Below are 23650 nucleotides of genomic sequence, written 5' to 3'. Positions count from 1 at the left end.
GGCAGATAAAGAGAACTTTATTCACAGGAAAAAAAAAAAAAGTGTTCACTGTCAGGGGGTTACTCCAAGAGGAAGGAGCAGAGAGCCTGTTACACATGGAGTGGGAGAACTAGAAAATACATCTATTTATATATATACATAGGCTAGAGATCACTCATCAGCTTCTCAGCCCACTCTGGACAGCGGGTTTTGCTCCATGGTTTATATCCCAGTCATTCTGAAAAACTGTGGGTTTCTCCATGCTAAATTACTCGGGACACTGCTGTTTCCCTGTGTAAACAGCTCGACAACTTTGGAAGCAGCTACATCAGAGCCAGCGGGTTCCCTGGTGGAACCCTACAGGGCTCTGCTGCATTCCTGATCCCTGGCCGTGGATCCTTACTTTTTTTTTTTTTTTTCTCCTGAGGGCTCTCTCCTCACAATAGTTCACACATACTTCACAGCACTTAAAAAGAATTGGCATAACACCCCCGAGCCAGACATGGCTGCTCTTTCCTTTCCAAGGCTGGTGTGATGAGTGAAAAAAGAGGAAATTACTTTCCTAAAGTTAAGCCAAAGGCAGTCGAGCCCTGGTTTGGGGCTCTCTGCCTCCTGCAAGACAGCCCGTCTGCCACGATCACACCCATGCCTGCCGTGTAGAAACACTGAGGAAGCAGAAACCGGAGTAACTGTGAAGACAGCTGAAAAAAACAATGAAAGAAATCACCAACATAGACACAATTCAATCCCTGTGTGCAGAAATCCCACAGCGTTCATAAAGAAAGCACTGAGATGTGCACAGCTATTGCCTTGGACTATTTTTAAGGGCATTTTACAAACGTCCGCAGCATGACTGAATCCTACAGGTGTCGCAAGCCTTTAGGAAGGGGAGTTGCTTCTAAGGGCACTCATTTTGTGATTAATAAAACCAACTTCTGGAGCCCCTGCCCGGGTGTCCTGGTCCTTGTGCAGACTCACACTGGTTCCACGCAAGCTCCAGCTCCCAAGCATCCCCGTGTCCTTCCCTCACCTGTCCATCTGCATTCAATCATAATTTTGGTGCTATAATTGCTTGGATTCAGACATTTCCCCCTTTCTGTCCTGAAACGGGGCACAGGAACCTCAGTTCCAGCACACAACCGCTTTCCAGGGGGGTTTTGTGGCAGTTGGGGTCTGCCAGCCTGGACACTGCTCTTGAACCAAAATATTTTCCTCTGGCCCAGCCCTGGGACCTTCTGCACACTCCCTCCCTTCTCCCCCAGGCATTATAGATAATCTAAGACAAATCAGGGCATTTTCTAATTATGTTTTTGCTTCCATTCACTGGGCTAGAGCAGCAGTCGGGGTGAAGTGGGAGCTGACTATCTTCATGTAAAATGAGTGTCCTGTATAAACGCTCCTGGCTTTTTCCAACAGAATTTCTCCTCCCAGCACGGTTTAAGCGTGGACTGTGTGTCTGATAACTCGTCTTCCAGGGAAGCCGTCAGTGAGCTGACTCTGGAGGGAGCCCCCAGCCCATTAAGCACGGATGCCCTAGGTAAACGAAGCGGTGGTCGTGGTGCTGGTGTAGGCTGCCTGGTACCACGCTGGCTGTGTCGTGCACCTCCTACCTCTATGGTACACAGCAGGGGAAGTGTAGCCAGGCCTTTTTCATCATAATTATTCATAGCTGAGTGCAGAACAGCACCATGAAGCTTGCCTGGCAGCGCAAGCACGTTTTCTGGTGCTCACAGGAAAAGTGTGTGCTGCCTCGGCTCCCAGGCCCACAGCCACCCGCCAGCTCTGCTGGCTTCAGTGTACCGAGGACAGCTCTAAGAATATAAACCTGATTCATTCCTCGTGCCTCTTCCAAGCGTGCATCTCACATTTCCTCCAATGAACAAAGCTGTTAGAGGGAGGAGTTTTCGCCTGGTAGTACAGCAGGACTTTCAGCATCCTTTCTAACAGCAACAGAAATCCTCAGCCAGAACTATTTGCTGCAGTAACCCCGTCTCACTGCTCTAAGATAACTGTCTATTTTTTGTTGTTGTTGTTCAGAGATGAATACAAGCACTGGCTCCGAGCTGGAGGACCTGGAGGATTCCGTGCAGGAGAAGACCGACAGCGATTCGGACACTGTCCTCGGCACCCAGCCCAGGTGCCATTTCAGTCGGCAGCCCGTGAAATACATCCGCGTGCAGGCAAAAACGAAACCAGTCATTCCCAAGCCTTCCAGTTTGCCCTTGAGGACTACCACGTTATCCAGCATGGCCATGGACGCCGGTGCAGAAGGCAGCCCTGCCAACAGCAGCTCCACGGCAAAGGATGTCCTGGGGGAGAGGACTCGGAGCAGGAACAGCTCGCCTGACACCAGCACGCTCAGGGGCCGCTCAGGAAGCAAACAGCAACTCAAACACTTTGAGATCACGGAGGAAACCGCCAGGATCATCTCGAAGCTTAAAGCCGACGACACTTCAGCATCCCCCGAGGGTTCTCTGGAGAGCCTGGGGTCTGCTGAGAAAGAAGTGAAACTCAGCCCAGAGACACTCCCGGAGCAAAGCCCCTAAAGGTGACAGCAAAAAGCAGCAGCAGAGGGACTGAAATCCCATGCCACAATTCTTGTGGAAGGATGGAATAGCAACAGGGGTGAGAATAACATCCTAGCAGTTGCATTTACAAAGCAGGCTGGAGAAGAGGCTTCTGCTGGGAACTACCTGGAATTTGAGCTAGCCCAGGGTTTGCTTATTTGTCAGCAAACCCACATGAGCCTAGTGTCTCTCTCTGGAACGTGCCCAGGTTAGCACGAAGCACAATAGAAGGAAAGGAAACACAGATTGTCTGGCTGGAAGGATGTAGCCTGGCAGGAGGTAACTGAAATGTAGGACACTGGGCAGAAAACATCCCCAAGTGGCCATTTTCTGGCAGCTGCAACAAGCACTGATTTTCCTTGGTTTTATTTCACAGCATTTTTTTAGCGTAATGCTAATAAAACAGGGTACATGGGCAAAGCACATGCACTCCGGATGCCTCTGTTGCTGGAACTTCCACTTGCTGGTCAGCACAAAGACGTTTTATAAAGGGGAAAGACACTGCCATACCCTGAGCCAGACCCACTTCTCCAAAACATTAACTCTTTCCCTCGAATCATTTCGAGCTTCTGCAGTACTTGTGATGCTGGTGCTGTCACAGAGGGGCTGAACCCCCAGCAGATGAGAAGACCTTAAGATCATTCTTAAAAGGAGGTTACCCCGAGGTGCTGGGGCTCCATCTCACCTGCACGGGGCTCACCCCAAGGCTTCTCTCTGCCCCCTGCAGCAGGTTTTCTGCCCACCAAAGTGCAACGGGAGAGATCTCAGTCCTACAGTGCCACCTCGCGACACACGACGGCTCATCCTGGGGATAGCTTTGCACTGTACGATGGGCCATGTTACAGGTTCCCTCGGTGTTTTGTTGTGTATACAGTGTAAATATAAATACAATATAAACTTCTGGGTTTACTCTGGAAAACAACCCTGCACTGGGGTTATTTTCAGTGATTACCATCAGCTGCAAAGACACTAGCACGTGCATGAAGGTGTAAGAGCTAAGTGCTAAAAGAAAACATTACACTTTCCCAGCCAGCTGAAGAGGTTAAACAATCTGCCTTCCAGATCTCTTTCATCTCATCAACAGATACGTTTTGGTCTTCGCAGAGTTATAGAAGAAATGCTAATTCTTCAGCATCTCTTCTTAGCATTTTTACAGTTTAGCCTAAAGAGAGTTTGCATCTCTGGAGCAATGTACATTTGTTAATATATTGCTTTGAGTTCTTGCATACTAAGTTATCTTTTACTGTAGAGCTTCTGTAATAAATGACTGGGTGTTTTATTATGAGCTTATCCTGTGTTTGCTAAACGAGCATAGTGAAGGCTTAAGTAAACACTTAGTGGACTATTATTATGGGTGCCAGCTGCACTCAGGTCTCTGTAAACCAAAGTGTCATTTCCCCACAAGAATTCATAATCCGAGGAACCAGCAGAGCCAAAATAGGCTCCCTGTTAAAATTCTAGTTTCCTTTTGCACACTTAAATAGTTAAATAGGAGGGCTGCTCTAGAAGGAGAAATGTTCGGGGCTTATACAGCACTTCTGCCCTCTGCTTTTCCTTCCAGCAGTCCAATGTATACAAAAAGGCTATTAGGGAAAAAAAAAAAAAAAGACTCTTACCTTGTAACTCCTCGTTACTTGCTGCTTTCTGCAGAGCTGGTAATTTGTTAGGGCTGAGAGCTGCCAAAGCATCATTTCCAGCCGGAGCTGTACAGCTGCCAGGTCTCACTCACACGGGGAGAGCTTGGACGCAGCGGCAGAAACCTTTTCCTCCTGCTTAGGATAAGGATTTTCTGTCATCCAGCCACAGCTAACATGGTTTGGTTTGGAAAGTGAAATGCTGAATTTCAAACAAGCTTGGCAGGGAGGGGAAACATCATTTCCTCATGTTCTCCCCCCCCCCCCCCTCCTTGACTCTATCTTCACTTCAAAGGAACCTCAGCCACACATACATATGGCAAGGGACAGGCACCAATCCTGGGAAATGCTGACAAGGAACCACCTCATCATCTTTTTTTCCTCATTCCTACTACAAAGCTGGAGCAAGGAAGCTCTTTTAAACCTCCTGTCAGCTCCTAATGCTGCCTGCAGCCAGCTGTTCTCACAGCAGCACCTTGTGGAGCTGCCACATCACAGCATTTGCCATGCAGCTGATAACATGAAACCAGAGCAATCTTCTCATTTGTTTATTTTTTAATCAGCAAAACCAATCTATTTCAAGCTTTTTTCTTTTTCTTTTCTTCCCCCCCCCCCCCCCAATTATTCCATTCCCTCACTGAGCAGGTCAAAGGCCCCAGGACTCCCCAAACAGGGATTGCAGCTGGGCTGTGTACGCTGCCCTCTGAATTCAATTAGGGAAATTGCAGCACCAGTTAATTTTAGGCAGGGAGCAGAGATGCCCTTTTCTTGGAGAAGCCCCTTGGAGTTTGTCATTTGCTAATCACTGAGTGTTTAATTGCGAGCAGGCTACATGAGAGTGCATCTCAGATAAACTCAGCAGATTCCCCCCCCCAGACTTCCTGCCCTCCAATAACGGAGCTCTTTAACTTACCTTTATCCTTCTAAAAAGCTCAAAGCAAATAAACCTGCAAGTACTACAACTCTTAAGGGTTTTCAGGTTTTTCCAGTAAAGACTGCTGAGGGATTTACCTTTACCGTGTTCCAACAAAACAAGGGTGAGCAAAGCAACAGACAGCACCTTTTTTTAGGGAGCTCAAGGCTTTGGTCCCATTCTTCATCTTCTCTTTTCCTTTTTAAATTATTTTTTATTTTTCATTTTAACTTTTGTTCTGTGTTGCTGTTTCTCATTATCTAATTGGAGAAGCTAAATGGAGATTAAAGCACGCATGTGAGATATATCTTAAAATTACCCTCAGCAGGAGAGTCTGTGGGAAAAAAATAAAGAAAATAAAAGACAGTTCAGGCCATTTATTAGCTGAAAACAGGCTTCCTTCACAGGTGTTACCTTTTGAACCTTGACACTTTGTCATTGTTTGCATGTGTAACAGTGACCCTAGAGCATAAAGACAGGGACTGCTGGCCTGTTTATGGCCTGAGGCTGCGGTGGGGGGAATATGGGTGGTTTTGGGGTTTGCTGCTGGTTTCCCAGAAGTAGTTTTTTTCTGGCAGCTTTTATGATTCACAAACCCTTTTCTAAGGGTAAGAAGCATATCAGCATTTGATTAACTGGTTACCCTTCTTCGAATGTGAAATGAGACAGAGTTTTTGTTTTACTTTAGCCACCTGAATACAAGGTGGCGGTACAAGAAGCTGACTTATCAGTTGGGTTCTCCTTGTGGCTCACCTGCTGCCTGCTTCGAGAGGAGTCACTGGGGCACAGGGACTTAAAACATGCCAAAATTTAGCAGTCTGTGTAGTGTGTACGTGCAATATGCCCTAAGAGTATGAGGAGTGAATGCTTCCAAGAAGATAAACTGTCACTGAATGTTTCTGTGACCAGATAGCAAATGTCTTCCTGTGAATCTGTGAGTCGAGCTGGGGTTGCTTTGTGAAGCTATTTATAAAGCAGCACCTCTGCTGTCTTCCTGAGGCTAGTTCAGACACAACTCGGGGTTGTGTTTAGGGTCTGTTATATTTGGATGGAAGGTTTCATTCCTTTAGGGTGAGAAGCACTAACGTTACCCTTGTGCAGGATGCTTCCTCGCCCAGTTGTAGCTAAAGATCAGTGTAGGTTATTCTGTTCAGCCTTGCTATTCCAGCAGTCACCAGTAGGTACAAAGCTTATTTTTAATTCCTTCTTTGAAGCTGTTTTGTTGTCTTGCATTACAGCGGAATGTCTCGCAGCAGGAGAGCCTTGTAATTTTTTTTTGTTATTTCACAGTGAATGAAATTATTTCTATCTATAGCTTTAACACGTCTGGAGTACTGCAGGGTATAAGACATGTCAGCATCACTACTTTCTTGTTTTATTTTTAAAAGCTGTCTTCCAACAATTAATTAGCAGATTGGATGCAGCAGAGTGCTGGGCAGATGAGGTAGTGAAAAGTGAGCTGCTCTGCACCTCTTGCTGGGAGTTCATGCTGCTGGAGACAAACAGCTTTTATTTTCTTCTCTCTCCCCCTCTGCCCTGGGATGTTTTGTGATGTTCTTGCTTTTGTGACTGCACAGAGTAACGGTACCTATAACCACGTGGGAGCTGGGAGAGAAAGTAAGCCAGGCATATCTGATCAGCCAGAACTCACCCATCTGCGGTTCAGAAAGCAGTTTGCTTTGAGAATTTTTGCTAAAAGGCGCTGAGACAGCGTGCTTCCATCCCTTCCTTTGTATTGCAGTACAGACATACCTGCAGGCGTCGTGCACTTTAAGACATTCAAGAAAAGCATGTGCAACAGAAAGCTTGGGATGAGCTAAACCAAATCAATGTCCATCCATCCAGGCCCACAGCTTGTGGCTAGAGTCCTTTCAGGGCACTGGCTGCTTTCCTCTATCATTTATTTTAAAAAAAGACTTGTAGAGCTGTAATTCAAGCCTTGCTTATACAGCGGGTTTCAGATACTTGGCATCCGAGGCCCTAGAGGCAGTCAGTTCTGTAGGTATCTTATACAACTCTCTTGAAGCCAGTTTATTTCTCAGTATAAATCTATTTAACAGATGGAACCTGTAGGCTTCCTGTGCCCTTTACAAGAACGACTTAGTTCTTGCTGCAAGATAAATGTTCCTTTAACTTTCTTGTTGCTTTTGAAGCCTTTGCAACAGAAAAAGGGATGGGAGTAAGAATGGAAGTAATCTTCCATTAGAAAAGTGCTTAAAAGCTAAAGGCTTTATAAAGTTAGAAAAATGTCACCAAAAGTGATCAGAAGGTCAGGATCTGTACTAAAGAAGGCTGCTCTGGGCTGCTGGCAGAGGGAGCTGCTGATTATAGAGCTCCCGATGCACCAACAAAGGGGACTTTGCATCATAAAATCCACTTTGCTGGTCCTCCACTGCTGAACAACTATTTGTGGGAACCCCATAAAATTAAAATGATCGGTGTTGGGCTCCTTTGCTTTTGGTGTTTGTTTTCAGGTGTTAGCAGCTGCACTTGCCAGGTCGTCTGGGCACCAAAAGGGTCACGAACTTGCATTTTATTTTATTTTTAAAAGTAGCGGTGTTGCAATCTGTGCCTGTTACATGACCTCCCTCTTGTGGGAACTGATCCTTAAGAAATGCAAGACGTGGTAGCATGGTTCAGTGCATTGACAAGGCAACTGTGGGCATAATCAAATATCCCTGGAGTGATCTGAAACCTTCGCTGAACTGGGGAAAAGCCGCGTTGCCTTCACCAAGGATTCGGCTTGACCAAGACCACCCCAAAGGCTAGCTCGCAGGAGAAAGTCACACGTCTTTGAAGAGGCTGATTCTCCCTTTCCTTGCTGGGGGTAGTAGCTATGTGTCAGTCCCTGATGCTCTTGCTCGAGATAAAGCTGCAGTTGTGCTGCATCTGCTTGTTCTCTAGCTGGAGGCTTTTCTGAATTGGTTTTGTTTTTTTCTCTCCAGACTTAAGCAGAAAGGCATGTTAAATGCTTTTTATGACTCTCCAGCCATAAGCTGCAGGCATCCGACATGAAACCAAATGGAGACACGGGGGAAGTGGGTTTTCAGAAATAATCCCTGTAAAAGCAAAGGCTGAGGCATGTGGAGCTGGAGTGCCTGTAAAGTTCCCTGACTCTTCTGGCGAGTGCCAACTAAACTGGGAGGCTTCGATCTTGCTGGGTGCCAGCCAAGATCAGGGTTCAGAGCAAGGCAGGGTGCAGCCTCCTTGCAAGAGGAGGCTGAGCTGGGGGCTGCCTGCATGTGGCTCATGGGAAGGGAATTTCCATCCAGTTCTGTTTTTATTGACAATAGTGCGAAGCGCCAGATGAAATTATCTTTGGGCGAAGATGAGGCCGAGTCCTGCTTCATAAACACAGCATCCTGACTCGATTTTAACCTCGCTGTGGCTTCTAATAATGTGACATCATGCAGGGGCCAAGCTATTCTTTCTCTGAACTGCTGCTTCTGCCTTCAGCGTTGCTTGTCTCTGTGCAGGATAATCTCCTTCTTCCTGTGTGAATTAGGAGGAGCAGCAGCAGAGGGGCCCCTAGACCATCCCGACTCCAAACAAAACACCACTGCAAATAACCCTCTCTTCCCTCCCTGCCCTGGTTTCTCTCCACTGCTGCAGAGCAAATGTTTTCATCTTGGAGAGGGCTCGAACAGGCAGTAACTGTGCAGGAGGAAGCTAGCCCTACGCGCACAAAACCCATTTCCAGGATAGTTACCTGGCGAAGGTAAGAGGGGTGTTTTGCCAGGACCCAGATGCATTCGAGAGAATATCCAGGCCATTCTTACTCAGCTGTTTCTCCATCTTGCTTAACAAGGCAAATGTGGCAAGGTCCAATGCTATGTTTTGCTTCGAAGGTCTCCCCGTGTAAATTTAAGGTGTTGCCTACGCTATGGAAATGCCCTGATTTGAAATATCAAAACGCAGCCAGGGCAAACCTCAGGGAGGTGGAAGGAGGAGAAGAATTTTCCTGGTTCGCTGTGATTTGTCCTGCAGCAATTGATCGTAAGTGGTTGCGAACTTGCCAGAGCGAAAGAAAATTCCTGGTGTAGGCAAGGCTGCGGTGGGCACTGCTTTTCTCCACACCTTTGTTGAAAACTGTTCTTTGATGCTGCAGGCTTGCAAACACAGCTCTGCTCCACCTCGGAGTTGGCAGCATTTCAGCAGCAGTGGGTGTTATGAAATTCCTGCATTTCTAAGGCTGATGCATGCGCTGCTTCCCAGCGAAAGATGTGGCTGTGAGCTGAAGCTGTAGGAACCGTGGGGTGGTTTTGTTGCACTCCAGGGAGTGCTCCTCACTGAGTTTGGGAATCTCTGGGCCAGTTGGAACTTGGAGGTATTAATTTGAGGAACTGGTTCTCTGCAGAGAGCTGCTGGGGGGGCTGAGGGAAGGGGGGGAATGCTCCTTCCAGGAGCTTTTTAACATTCCAGGGATTCCAGGAGAGGGGTCACAGAAAAGAGGAGGGGAAAAAACCTTCAGATTGTCATCAACAGGAGCGGTCACAGCTATGAGGCTCAAAGAAAAAGCTTGGCTTTAAGTCTGTTTGAAAATGCAAAATCTACAAAGGCAATTAACTCTGCTTTGAAAAACAGAAGCGTAGTAACAGGGAGGGAAACGTCTGACTTCGGAAACGTTTCTCTACCGGTTCTCTGCTGGGCACCAGGATGTGATCGGATCTGCAGGCTGCTTCGAGATCAGGTTACTGTGCTCGAGTGGCCTTTCTGCTGGTGGCCAGACGCTGCACAAGGCGCTGCGAGCCCCTTCTGGATGGGGAAAACAGGAAAACTCCCAGAGCGATGGGAGGGGAAGGGGGTAACGGAGGGGCTGGACACGATGGGTGTCTGGTCTCCTTGGTCCTGCTCGTGCTCACTCCAGCACGTTATTGCTGGGAGATGCCTGAGCTCAGTCTTGAAGTAGTTGCACAGCTGCAAAAGCTGGCGTGAGGCTTTCAGGTGTGCTTGATTTTGGAGGTAGCACCCTGAAAGGTGAGGTTGTGCAGGGTCTAGTCAGCTAGGTTAGAGACACAAAATAAATCTGTCTGTTAAATATCCCCTAAATCTGAAAATAGACTCCCTATTTTTCTGTTATGCAACGAAGTTATTTTTTTCTTTATAACTAGACAAAACTACTAAAAAAAAAATGCTGTTAAGGTCAGAAATATTCCTTCACCTTCATATGAAAGCAGACACTGTCTGTGACAGGCTTACACAAGCCCTGGCCTGATCCAACCTGACGTTTCTTGTATCCCCCTTTGTCCTGGATCTGGCGTGTGTGGGGCCAGAATTGCAAACGTGCTCCTGACCCTTTGTCAGCCCTTGGTGCTGCGAACCTGCTGGGTCTGTCTGACGTGCTGGGCTATTGTGGCGGATTGTTGACACTTCAGTTGAAACCAGTTATGCTGGGCCGCTTTCCTGATTGCTCTGGGTGTTTGATTGTTTATGAGAACATCGCCTCCAGAGTGCTCGGTGAGTGCCAGTTTAACCTGAAAGCCTGCTGCCATCCCACTCGGCAGCTGCAGCGTGTGGATTTCGGTGTCTTGATGCCTCTGCTGCTGCCAAAGGGCTGCCCCAAGCTGGGTTCTGCTCCTCTCCTCTCTGCTGCCTGTGCACTCTTGTGGTGGGTTGGACCAGAGGCTTAAACCCACCGCTGGCAGCACAAGGGCTGGAGCAGACCAAAGGAAGGGCTGGGGAAATGGGGGGGCTCCTTTACTCCAGCTTGCACTTGCCTCTCTGGTGTTAAAGCCATCGTGCAACCAAATGGCTAAGAAATGCCTTGGGGGAAGGTGGAGGATCAGCCCTGTGTCACTTCAGACAGGTCACATAGAATCACAGAAATCATTTGAAATGACTTCTTGTAACCACTATATTGTCGTAAATCTGTGACTAAGGGGTCTAGCTACAGCGAGGATTTCTGGCTCCCCGTGTCAGGACCTGACTTCTTGGTACCTCAGTTGTTCTCTGCTATGAGAAAGCAAGTCTGTTAAAATTCAGCGTTTCCAAGACAGGACTCCAGGTCATTCGTGCAGCATTCTGCTGCTTCTAAAATGCACGTAGAAATCTTGTGAGAGGCCCTGTGCCCGGTGCTGTCTTGTGGGTTGCGTTGCCAGTCTGAAGGTGCAGCATTTGTAAGCAAGTGGCAATGATCAGTTCCTTCTGAATCTCTTTGTAGCCTGCATGAGCTTTCTGGCATGATTTTGACCTTTGGTGGCTGCAGGACATAGAGACAGAATGGAGGGGGAGCTTAGGGAGCTTGGTGCGATTTTCAGCTTCCGTAGGATTCCGTAGTTGCCCTTTTGATATCTCAGCCTGCCCCTTTCCATCTTTTCCTCTGCTAGTGCTCGTACTGACTTGCTTCCACTTATTGGCTGTCCTCATCTGTTAATGATTTCTTGGATCCTTGGCCCTATCTCTTTCCCCTTTGTGTTCAGCTCTTTGTAAATCTCTGCCTGCCTTACAAAACATTACTCGGCTCTGCCAAGCTCTACCATGTATCTGGCTGGCAGTAGATTAGGGTTGCGCTTGGAGATAACATTGTTCCTTGGGGAACAGATGATGGTAGGAGGAGGGTGGGAGAATAGGAAATTGGAGCAGAATGGAAATTGTTGGGGCCTTTTCAAGAGGCGTAAATCAAAATGAATGTGTGTTGCAAATCTGGTGTTCTAGGTTTTTTGTTCATAACTTTCACAGCTATGGTTTGTTAGCACGAGGTGTGCTGTCTGTATTTGTATGGCACTGAGGTAAGACAATCTTGGACAGTCCTTGACGTATTAGAAATGTGAGCACTTTTTCTAGTAGTGGCATGTGTTTTTTTTTTTTTTTTTAACCAAGTTGGGGTAACTTTTCTTCCCAGCCTGTGCCTCAGTTTACCTTCTGTCTCATGACATCTCTTATACCCTACTGAAAAAGCTGCTGCCCCCCCTGTCCTCATGTCCATCAAGGCTTCCTGTGTGGTGTGAGGTGAGTGTCTGCTGCAGCAGATGTGGGTGACCAGATCCTGCCTAAGCAGCACGCTGGAGATGTGGGTGTTCAGCTGTAGCATGAAATAGCATGCAGCAGAGCTGTGCTATGAAAACGAGACTTTCTGGTCCAGAGGCAACGCATCATCCCAGGAACACACCTGGTTGTTCATCTGCCATCCTGCAGCGGTGCGAAGGTTTTGGGGCAGCGGGCGAGGGGTTGGCGTGGGGTGAACAGGACCAGAGGGTGCCCGTTCCCACACCTCGCTGCTCCTCCTGCCAGCAGCGGAGCTGCCCCACCAGGCTGATGCCAGCAGATCGGAGCAGACTCGTTCCAGCCAGACCCGGGCCAGCTCCTCCAGAACCGGAGATGCTTGGAAAATACCTCTGAGAGGCGAAAAGGACTCGGGTTACAGCTCCGGGGTGGATCGGGGCTCCTGCAAGGGCCCGCCTAGGGGAGGACCCAAGGAGGGACGGGCTCGCAGAGCTCTTGCAAACTTGCCTTTAGAAGCCCGTGGTTCGCAGCCCATCACGGACCGAAGCTTGCCTGAAACTTTTCTTGGAAGGCACTTGGCTCTTTCTGGCTTGGGAAGCACCTCTGCCCTCCCGAGATGGGGATCTCCTTGCTGAAGAGCTGGCCTGGTTTCCTGTGGTGGGGGGACCAATGCTAAATGTCAGGTTTGGATGCGGTGGTTGTGCTTCCAGGTAAGAACACTATTCTTTAGAGTAAAACCTTGTACTGTTTATGGCTTAAATGACAACAACAAAAAAAGGAGCAGCGGTTTGAACGTTTGGCCACATAAATTTATGTGCAGCGGACACCGGTAGAAACAAATTGGATTAGAGTCCCTGTAAGCTGACTTCTATATCCATTGTTCTGTTTTAATCAACACTAATTGTGGTTATTGGGGGGGGGGGGGGGGGGGGGGGGGGGGGGGGGGGGGGGGGTGGGGGGGGGGGGGGAGGGGGGGGGGGGGGGGGGGCATAAAACCAGCCATTCGTCCCTGTTCATTTCCACGCTGCGATCGATGGCTGGCAGCTTGTTCACAAATGCTGAACGTCCTCCCAGGTCTTGAGGAGCTGAGCAGCATTTTCCACTTGTGCAAGCAGGAGGAAATGGAGAAGGGAGGACGCTTGCACCTTTACTTTCTGTGTAAAAACTCTGAGCTTACTGTGAACCTAGAGCAGAGACTACCTGAGTAAGAAGGGGGAGAGCACGTGTGTGTACGGATAACTCGGGCAGGGAGAAAAGGCATTCTGCACTCGTTTTGTGTGTTCACACGGCAGTGGTTTCTACCAAGGACTGCCTGCAAAGCCAGACTCAGTGTGAAGGGGGAGAGACTTGAGCTGAGTTTGAGGCAGCGTGGTTAGAGCAGAGGACGGGTCTGTGCATTGCTCAAAGGGCCGCTGTAGTTGTTGCAGTGTGTAGCTAGCGTTTTGTTTTACCAAGTCAGCAATACTGCTAGGGAAAAATCTTGTAGGATCCCGTTAAAGAGTGTAAGGCCACGGACGGGGGTTGCTCGGACACTGAACAATAGGCTCCTCCAGCTCCTTTGTGCATCATGGCCCCAGCCTGCCTTTCTGTCTGCTTGCTGCTGTGGGCAGGGTGTTTCTTTTCCCTGGCCTGCTAAATTCTGATTTGCAGCATTGTCTGCCCTTGCTGCCAAGCTCCAAGGGCGGTTTTCTAATTGCAGAGTGGCAATGAGCTGGTGTGCCAGCTCCCAGGGCCTGCCACAGGCATTTACCTGTCATTTACCCCACCCAGCTCGCAGAATTGCACAGGTCCAGCTTGTGACCTCGCTACCTTTCAGAGGGATCGCAGCTCTCCGGCTTCTTGTTGTGCTCCAACTGGGTCTTGCCTACAGAAGCAGTTAAGAAATTGTCATTAGGATTAGGAACTTTCTACGCTGCTGCTTTACGCATGCAGAGCACAGCTCCTTTGTGGGTTTGTGCAGCTCTGTAGTCCCCTCCCCCTGTCTGTGTACCACTGAAGTACTTGTGCAACGCTGTGAAAAAAGTTCACAATTTGGGAGCGAGCACTCAGGAAGCTTGCGAGTCACATCATAGCTGCTGAACTTCTTTTTGCAACAAAATCAGATTGGTTTCTGTAATATAGTGGCAACTAAAGGTAGTTTAATCTGGATTTAATCTGATTTAAGGGTAGTTTAATCTGGATTTCATCTGTTTTAGTGTCAACTCGGAAATCACTGAGGAAAACCCTAGATCCATCACAATGTTATTTCACTTTGATATTGTAAGGCTTCTTAAATTTAACTATGGTATGAGCTGTCTTTGTGCTACAGCGTGCACAGGCAAGCGCCCGTGCCATGATGATCTTCAGACTTGTGTCCTGAGGGAGGGAGCGCTTAACACTGCTCCCCAGCAGAAATGTGAATGGGATTAAAGGGCCCTTGAAACTTGCTCCCTGTTTACATGGGTGGATAGCGCATGGGGCGCTTTGAACTTTGATGCCACTTCAGGTTCTTCCAGCCTTCCTCCCTGGGCAATCCTTGTACGTAATCTTAAAAACAAAGTGATTTATCTAACTTCGGCAGCAGTTTCCTTTTTGGTTTGGGGTTTGTGCTTTCAAAACTCTTTTGCAATAAGAATGGCCTAGCCCTGGATTTCACGTAGATGATTTCCACGTGGAGATGTGGCCGGTGCCTCCCCAGATACACCCTGCACAGGTGGTCATCTACTTGCCTGTGATTCACTGCGGTTGTGTTCATCCAGTTCCTTAGCTTTCCTCCCTTCCTCATTCTTCCATCGCTTTCTGCTGTTGAAACCCAAACCCTTACCAGCGATCTGCTAAGTCTCCACGTGGTATCTCGGCAGAACCTACTTGGTTGCTTTCACCCCCTGTGCTGAGCTTGGACCACGCTACTCGCCCAAACAGCCCTACAGCTTGACATCTACAAACACCATTACCTGAAAGGAGAAGGATGGAATTACTTTACTATGCCACAAGTGTCCCATGGGATCGGTGGATTTCTCTTTATCCTTTTTCCTCACCAGCATTTATAAGGATATTTCCCTATTCAGCAGCAGAGATGGGATTTTTTTAAGCAAAGTTGTGCATTTTTTTTCCATCTCGTGGCAGATGCAGCCACGTGCTGAAGCAGGCTGATGTGGAGCCCACCAGGCAGTGGAGATCAGAAGTTCAGCAGCACGGCAGGCTTTCCAGACCCAGCCGTCCTGTTTGCACAGCTCAGTGGCGTGCGCAGGCAGGGCTGGGTGCGGTGCAGGTGATAATGAGCCAGCCTGCCTGCGATTACCTCTCCTCCCTGGTACCAGCGACAGCGTTGCTGTTGTGCCAGGAGCTGCTGCTGAAGCGTCCAGGAACACGGGGAGGTTGCTGCCAAGAGAGCAGAGGAAGATGTAATTAAGACTCCTGAACTCTGTTGCGGGTTCAGGGTGATTAAAATGAATTGCAAGTCAGTAACTTTGTGTTTTTTTTTTTTTTTTTCCCCTGTCTGGAGAGGATAGTGCTCTTGCTGCATGGTCTCAGGCTTTCTCTAAAATGAGAGCGGTGGTTGAGCTCACGAGAGGACAGGAACCAGTGACTTCATGAGCAGAGCTCAGGAGGGTAAGGAAAAACGATGTCACTTTTCAGCACCTCGCGGTGCTGGAAGGAAGGAGGCTGCAGGCTGGGTCTGCCCTTCCCAGCAGGGACTGCAGCCAGCCCTGACTTGAGATTTCCAAGCTCTTGGTTAGGAAAGGAACACGAATATCTGCTGTGGGATGTAATGCTTGGGCTTCTCATCCCTTGGGTTTGTTCATGTTGCTGCATTTGTCACTTTTTTCCACAGACAAGCAAAGATGTGTCAATTACCAGGTTTAAATTCTGACCCCAAAGCTGTGATGTAAAGCATCTTTCAGCTTAACGTGCTGCCTCGTGTTTGGTTGTCCACAGGACAGAGAGGCACGTGGGCTTTGAAAATTAAGACTTATTGTTACGGTCCAGACAAATGGCTTGCCTGCTCTTGCTCCCAGCAATGCCCAGTGCTTCAGAGAAATGCGGAAAGCCCTTCCTGAGACTTGCACATCTCTTCCTATCAAATTGTCACCAAGTATAATGAGTCTTGAATTGCAGCCTTGTTCCAGACCTGGAAGGGAGTTGCTTCCTGCACAGGTGACTTGCTGGTTGATGTTCGGAAGCGTGGGATGCTGACCCACATACTGGTGTGTAGCCTAGAAGTGCTGCAGCTCTTCCTGATGATCCAGCTCATCAAGATCCAGCCCCACGGCAGTACGTGCAGGCTTCTTGCTGCCACTTACTTTCTTGGGCCCGGCTCTAGGTACTTTTCCTCTTGGTTCTGAGTTTGGAGAGTGCTCATCTGGTCTGGAAGGACCAGCAAATGCTGTGTGTAGTGGTGTTCAGGAGCAACGGTGGGCTTATATCAGCCTTGAAGCGATAAAGCTACCCCAGGCGAGATGAGATGCGTGCTTCCTGAACCAGAAGCAGCAGTCCTGGGGACTGCAACAGCTGCAGAGGCTCATTCTCCATCAGTGTTTTTTAGTGATTGCCTGATAAACCTCCTTTGCTGCTGCTTTGTTTGTGCATTTCTGAAGCGGGACATCTGGGACAACAAAAATAGTTTTGTCTGTCATCCCTGCGAGGCTGCATGGGGCAGGCAGGGAGAATCTCTTATCAGATCTGGCAGGCATCTCCCGGGAGCATTCAAGGTTTCGCTGCATCCTCAGCATGGCTTTGAGGACAGATGAGGATCCAGCCCGGGAGATGTGTAGTTTTTTCTCTCTTACAGAATGTGGTTTCTTGTTTTGGAGGCTGTTTCTGCGTGTGTCGAGCTCAACCCCCTGTCTGTGTGTGTGTCAAGGGCACTAAGGCGATGCTCAGCATCCTCTGGGCTGGTAAAGAGTCGTGGGGGCACGACGAGCTAACGGTACTCTGCTCCCTCCTCAGGACAGCAGCGATGAAGCACTGCTTTTACAATGAGACGGTGGGGTTCTTCTACAACAACAGCCGCAAGGAGCTGACCACGTACTGGAGGACGAAGGACGTCCTGGTGGTTGCCCTGGGCCTGACGGTGAGCGTCATCGTGCTGCTGACCAACCTGCTGGTCATCACCGCCATCATCATCAACCGCCGCTTCCACTACCCCATCTACTACCTGCTGGGCAACTTGGCAGCTGCTGACCTCTTCGCTGGCATCGCCTACATGTTCCTCATGTTCCACACGGGGCCCAGGACTGCAGAGCTCTCCCTGAAGACTTGGTTCATCCGTCAGAGCCTGTTGGACACCAGCCTGACCGCCTCCGTGGTGAACCTGCTGGCAATCGCGGTGGAGAGGCACCAGACTGTTTTCACCATGCAGTTGCACAGCAAAATGTCCAACCAGCGCGTGATGATCCTCATCTTCTGCATCTGGGTCACGGCCCTGCTGCTGGGGCTCATCCCGTCCTACGGCTGGCACTGCCTCTGTGCCCTGGAGAAGTGCTCCAGCATGGCGCCGCTCTACAGCAGGAGCTACCTGACCTTCTGGGCCATCTCCAACCTGGTCATCTTCCTCATCATGGTGGTCGTGTACACGCACATCTTCATCTACGTGAAGAGGAAGATGACGCGGATGTCCAAGCACACCAGCTTCCACCCCCGCTACAAGGAGACCATGATCAGCCTCGTCAAGACAGTCACAATTATCCTAAGTAAGTCCCCTTGCTCGTGTCGATGCCCCGATCCTCCATTCTGGGCTGCATGGGGCTGCAGGTGAATGCCCTTGGGACAGGGAGGATGGGGAATTGCCCCTCTGCTTCTCTGAAGCTGCTGGGGTGCTCGTTGGGTTTGGCTGCTGGGTAATTCAATGGTTTTGGGACTGAATTTTGTGTGAGCCGTGGTCGGGGCAGGCAGGCAGAGAGAATGCAAGCTCCCGAATCCCTTCTCTGGCTAGCAGAGAGAAAAGGGGCTGTTACTAATGTCATTTTTGTAATATCTGACTACGTTCAGGTGCTTTAGGCAAGCAAAAAGCCCTCTGCTCTTCCACGGAGGAAGCACACAACCGTTGCATGGCACTAGAGCCCATAGTCAGCCCTTATCAAGAAGGATTCATCCTTTAAAGGATGGAAGGAGGTTTGGGGCAGACATCACAAGGTGACAGGGAAGACAATGAGGGAGTTCTGTCCAAATTCCTCCGACTGTTTACTGGAACAAAGCACTAAGCTTTGCTCTGATTTTTTTTTTTTTTTTTAAGCAGCTAGTGCTGGGTCTGTCTGCGCTGGTAAATAAATTACTGGGACATCTCAGCTCATGGTCCAAGCGGGGTCTCCAGCAGAGCGCTAAGTGCCTGCGAGTTAGCCCGGCTGGGTTCAGTTTGTAGTGCAAATAGGAGCAGATCAGTGACTGGAAGTGGTTGGCACTGAGGCTCTGCCTCTCCAAGCTCTTTAACATCATCCAGATACCTAACCTTATGCTGTTCTGCAGGGTGCTGTGCGTCTCGGTAGGCCAGCAAGGCTACCGAGATAAATGGGTAAATGCTGCTTTCAAACACCATTTTGTGCATTTTGTCTCTAAGTTGTGCAGAGGCTTCTGTCTGCAATCTCCAGACAGCAGCGAGTGTGCGGGTGTCTCTGAAGGACACCTCCGAGGAATACTAGAGATCTAACAAGGCAGGCTGGCGTGCTCGCGAGTTGATCAGCAGATCACTCCATGACATTTAAAAATCTGTTTTACTGGTCTAGCAATGTTCCTTTAGAGCGAAATAAATCAACGCGTTCGGATTTTCTGCAACCCTGCTCGACTCTGGGCTTATGGTCACAACCCCTGGCTTGTAAATCTTGCCTGATAAGTGCAGAATTTGCTCAGTCAGGGAAACCTCGGAGCTGCAAACAAAGACTACTCCCTTGCAAACTCCTGCTGGCAGCGTCGGGCTCGGCAGTGGGGGGAGCAGAGCGGAGCAGCCTCTGCTGCTCAGTGCGTCCCTGCTCGGGGGCACTCCGCTGCTTGCTGCGTCCTGTTGTGACTTGCAGGCACCGAAACTGGGGGGGTCGTGCCTGTTCCTGCCTTCTGCGGGATGCCTCCTTGCCTGCCTCGCAATCTTGCCATCCCTTGTGCGCAGCTGGGAGCTCCAGCTGCCTCGGAGCTGATCAGATGCAGTGTAGAGGGTCTAAAGAATAATTTGCTTTTTATTTTCTGTAATCCAGAGCAGAGGGGAAAGCTTTGTTTCCTCCATTTCTTCTGGAAAAGTATCAGAAGGGTCATTCCATGGTAACAGCAGGACTACTTAATTTTATGGCACTTCAGTCTCCTCTGGAAGAGGGTTGGCAGGGTGGGAATGCTGGGCTACAAGGAAAAATGCAATTCATGCTTGGTGCATCGCCTTGTTTTGGGATATCCCTTTCCTCTTATTGTCCCCACTCCTGGCTTGGCTTGCCTGCTTTTGTCTTCTCCCTCGAGTGAGAAATGCTTGGGTCACAGGAGGCTTGGAAAAGCTGCTGTGGTTTCACGAGGAATTTGGTGGCTGGGACTGGACAGAGCGGGGAGGAAACTCGTGTGGAAAGTTGAGGGAGAGCGAGGAGCTCCTCGGGCCTCTAGGACTCCCATAACCCGAGGGCTTTTTCCCCGTTCCTGCAGTGTTGGAAGGAAGTGACTGTTTCATACAGGTCACTTGCACGGGTAGGAACAAGGGGAGGAATTCCCCAACACAGGGATGACACCTTCCAGCTCAGCCCCGGCGTGTGCTTGTGACTGCAGAGGGTTTTTTCCTCTCCCTGTGAAAGCCCTGGTGTAATTCCTTCTCCACCCTAGCTCCCTGGCCTTCTGCAAACTTGGACTCTGCACAGAGGAATGCTTTGCGCCTTATGCATCAGAGGGTGTAGCTGCTGGTGAGCGTGGAGGAAGCAGAGGGTGCGGTGTAGAGGCTGCATGCCTCCTCGCTGCAAGGCAAAGTACCCGCAGCGTAGAAATCCTGCAGGTCCTGGGCACTGAGAAGCTGACCTGGAAATCAATAAGAAGTTCAAGGGACATCTGGAAGGTGGTAGGGAGTTTCCCACAGGCCAGTTGAGCGGGATGGGATCCCCTGATGAGTAAACCACGGGGCTGAGTTGCTATGACCATGCTGAGGGGATTATTAAGAGTTCAGACTTCTTTTTGGCATACTTTAGTTTCCATTAAGGAGCAAAGCAAGCAGCTAAAACTTCCTAGGTACTTCTTTTTCCCCCTTCCATCTTTAATATTCGCCTGGCTTTACTTAGTGCTGCTGGGAGCCGGTCTCTCCAGAGAATCTGGCTTTCATTGCAGATGCTGAAAACCTGGCCGAAAAAGAAAGCTGCATCACAAAACAAGCAGGTCCCTTTCCTGCAGATTGACTCGATTTAAAGGAGAAGTGTTGGACTTTCCCTCGTGACAGTCAGGCATCTATTTTATAGTTTTGTTAATTTTAAAGGGGGCAAAGCAGAGTGCTGGCTGCGAGTGCAGGGAAAGCTGCCTGGCCCAGATGTGGTGGCTGCTGTGCTGACCTTCTGGGAGCACAGTTTGCTTAATAAAAGGGTTACAGGATGCAGTTGCCTATAATCAGCCCCAAACGCTTCAAGAAACCCTGGAGATCCTTTACATGTGTTCCCCTGGCTCTTCACCAGTGCGGCGTTTCATTTAATGACAGCTTTGAATTCAGCCTCTCGTTTTGGTGGGACTCTGGCTGTTGTTCTTTCCCGTCTCAGATGTTTTCCAGTAAAGGGTGTAGTTGTGAAGTTCTCGGCAAGCCTGGTTCTCTTCCACCCCTTCCCAGGAGACGCAGCAGGGTGCAGCTCCCGTGCTTCAAGACACAACCTTCTGCATGAGCTCCCGGCGCGCTGCTGGGCGAGTGCTCCATTTACGTCAGCCTGAGAGTTAAAGCCGTGACCGTAAAAAGGGGTTTAGGAGCTGCAGGCACCTCCCACTCCATGCCAAATAGCAATTAGCCTTTTGCCCAAGAGCTTTGCAGGTGGTGGCAAGAACAGACTGAATCAGTGGTGGAGTCCGTCCGGTTCAGCCCTCGTGTTGGCCGGCCCATTGCTCGGCTGTGTTCTGCTCAGCGTGTGGTTGTGCAAGGTGGACTCCATCGCACTGCCCTAGTGTTGGCCAAGGCTCTTCTAAACTCAGGCTGTTAACCAAAATCCCCATAAACTGCAGGGACAATGAGGATGACTTCATTCAATTTGTATTCCTCTGGCTCTTCCCGAACTTTTATGCGGGAAGAAGGGGAGGCTCTTGTTACAAAGCATTTTGTTTTCCCAAGCAGATTCTAGGCACGCTGAAGCCCTGCTTCCCGGGACATGTCTGAGCATTGCTTGCTGATAGGAAGTAGAGAATAATTTTTCTCCTTTTGCTTCCATGTGGCTTTTGCTTTTCTTTGATTTTAAGCTCTTCCTATCTCAAACCTGCAATTTTTTTTCCCCATTTCCATCTCATTTTCTTCCACCTCCCTCCTGCTGAGGAGGGGGAGTGGGAGAGCAGCTGTGTGGGACTTGGCTGCCCATCAGTGTTAAACCACACCAGCACTTCATCTCTGCTTTGTAAGTGCAGTGAGGGGAGGTAAGTCAAGCTACTTGGAAATGTTTGTGAATGAACGGGGTGGTGGAAAGGGGAGAAGAAAAGCCAACGTCTCCATTTTCAGTAGTTTGTGGCAGAATCCTCAGGCTTCCTCCCAAGCACAAAGCAAAAATTTAGAGGGGAAACTGGTGTTTTCCCTGTTCATTTTTTCCACTACGTAAAACACCAGTGGTTCCGTTGAGCATCCCTGTGGTGAGTGACTGGGCAGGGCCAGGAACCTGCTTTTTCTCTAACGGGGGTTCTTCTCTTCCCAGGTGCTTTTGTTATCTGCTGGACTCCAGGACAAGTTGTGCTCCTGCTGGATGGCTTGGGCTGCAAGAGCTGCAATGTTCTAGCGGTGGAGAAATACGTCCTTTTGCTGGCAGAGATCAATTCGTTGATAAACGCTATTGTCTACTCTTACAGGGACAACGAGATGCGTAGCACATTCCGGAGGATCCTCTGCTTCATCTGTTATAGGAATTCCAAATACACACCCACGGTGGTGAAGTTAAACACCACAGACCGCAGAACACTTTCTCAGAACGGGCACTTTACCGTGGACTCCTCTATTTAGCTCTTCAGCATCGCTGCTCTGCGGTGGCCACTTTCTGGATTAAAAAAAGAGCAGAGGCTAAGAGCAACCTGCTTCTAAAGCAGTAGAGACTTCTCTGTTGTGCTCAAGCATAAATGTTTCTATAGAATGCTTGTCATCGATAAAGGACGAGGTGCTTTTAAGGAACTGCTGAATGGTGCGTTGTTTAGGACAAACGTACTTTGAGTAGCATTGTTATTAAAGACTGCTATTTCTAAAGCAAGGTTGATTTAATTTAGCAGCTTCTAGAAGCATGCTGTATGCAACGGGAATCTCGTGTGATCTCTCCACAAGGAAAGTATTCTCGTGGTACTTCAGTATTACTGCCTTCAGAAATAGTCATTCCGGTGGTAGCGTGCTTCAAAGACCCAAAGCCCTTCAGTTTTACTCATTGCTTCCTAAACAGAGCTGCCTAGTGTTTCCCAAGAGGGTCTTATTCGGGTTGTGTTCCACACTTTTCAGAAGTCGTATTCTTCTTAAAGCCTCTTCAGAGAGGAATCTGTTTGAATTGCTTCCTGAGAAGCAGATTCCTGCTTTCCGAAGTGTCTGTTACTGAATTTCAAAGTATTTTGGGCTGCTGGAGGGTGTCTTAAGAGCACCTAATTCTTCCCTAAAATGGAGAGTGGTGCTGTAACTAACTGCAGTTGTGTTTGTGTTCTGCTAAGTGATACCATGTGGTATGCACAAGTTCATTGCCTATTCATAAATGTGGAGTGAGTCATGTTCCCATTAAACCATCTTTCTACTCGCTGAAAGCCCTTTGGGACAGGTTTAGGTTAGATTCCAAGGCAATCAGTATTTTTGCCTTAGGTTTTAATGTGCAGTTTGTACCTTAATATTCAACTGCGCCAATAATGTGTTAAGTCTGTTCAAATGTAGTCTTTCTCTCAGCAAAGCACCATAAGAAGTTAGCAGTATTATTTAATATCAATGCGAGTAGGATCTAGTTTTCTGAGCAAATCCATTTGCTGCATCTGACACGCAATGTAAACAGTCCCTCTTGATTGTGAGGCCCTGACTGGAGAGCAGATGCTCTGCTGGCAGAAGAATATTCATGGCCAAGGAACTGTAAATGCATTTTGCAGGTTTCCCTCACCTTCACTTAAATTTTTAATGGTGTGAATGTGCCTGCATCAGTCCAAAATCTATAGTCATGGGTTTTTGTGAGAGCGGAGAGGCTAAGAGAAGGCAGTTTTTTGAGTATTTGCATTGAAGTCTAAACTTGGAATTTCAGGGTTTTTCAATAAAATGGCCTGGTTCTGTCAGATGACCAGCTTCCTGATTGATCACCTCAGGTGACGTGGCAGAGAAGACAACTTACTGGAGGGATTGTTGTTCAAATGCACATGTATGGACTTTCTTGCAGAACATGGTCAGGAAAGTGACTGTGTTAAGGTGACGCACTCTTGGATTGACTAAAACAGCCTTGGAATATGGTTCCTGTCTTTGTGTCCCAGAGACTTTTTGAATAAATACTTTGTCCTGGGTTTTA

The 23650-nt window shown here is 48.8% G+C and overlaps 2 protein-coding genes and 1 long non-coding RNA gene across 11 annotated transcripts in view; 2 read left to right on the top strand and 1 right to left on the bottom strand.

The window, feature by feature from the left end:
* The window catches only part of LOC121062466 (GEM interacting protein), a 24937-nt gene extending 20245 nt beyond the window's left edge, over positions 1-4692 (top strand). For 3 of the 5 annotated variants that reach the window (XM_040542469.1, XM_040542473.1, XM_040542472.1), the window contains 2 exons: positions 1396-1516; positions 2017-4155. In XM_040542469.1, coding sequence (XP_040398403.1) covers positions 1396-1516; positions 2017-2525 — 630 coding nt within the window. In that variant the 3' untranslated portion in view covers positions 2526-4155. The other 2 variants (XM_040542470.1, XM_040542471.1) reach the window with 2 other exon arrangements.
* On the bottom strand, positions 139-5218 carry LOC121062470. Its single transcript, XR_005815567.1, has 3 exons — positions 5094-5218; positions 4163-4352; positions 139-2472 (listed from the first exon to the last, which is right to left on the bottom strand). It is a non-coding gene; the product is annotated as an uncharacterized LOC121062470 (long non-coding RNA).
* Positions 5155-23650, top strand: LPAR2 (lysophosphatidic acid receptor 2). 5 transcript variants are annotated; one of them, XM_040542476.1, is made up of 4 exons: positions 12010-12745; positions 15520-15626; positions 16965-17707; positions 21839-22373. In XM_040542476.1, the coding sequence occupies exons 3-4, from the start codon at positions 16975-16977 to the stop codon at positions 22138-22140; spliced, it is 1035 nt and encodes a 344-aa protein (XP_040398410.1). In that variant the 5' UTR covers positions 12010-12745; positions 15520-15626; positions 16965-16974; the 3' UTR covers positions 22141-22373. The 5 variants fall into 5 exon arrangements, with proteins under 5 accessions (XP_040398411.1, XP_040398409.1, XP_040398412.1 ...); XM_040542477.1 differs by lacking the exons at positions 12010-12745; positions 15520-15626 and adding an exon at positions 5155-5217; XM_040542475.1 differs by lacking the exons at positions 12010-12745; positions 15520-15626 and adding an exon at positions 5552-5701.

The sequence above is a fragment of the Cygnus olor genome, chromosome 30 (genome assembly GCF_009769625.2).
Source record: "Cygnus olor isolate bCygOlo1 chromosome 30, bCygOlo1.pri.v2, whole genome shotgun sequence".
Taxonomy (NCBI): Eukaryota; Metazoa; Chordata; class Aves; order Anseriformes; family Anatidae; genus Cygnus; species Cygnus olor.
This window is presented reverse-complemented; position numbering and strand designations above follow the sequence as displayed.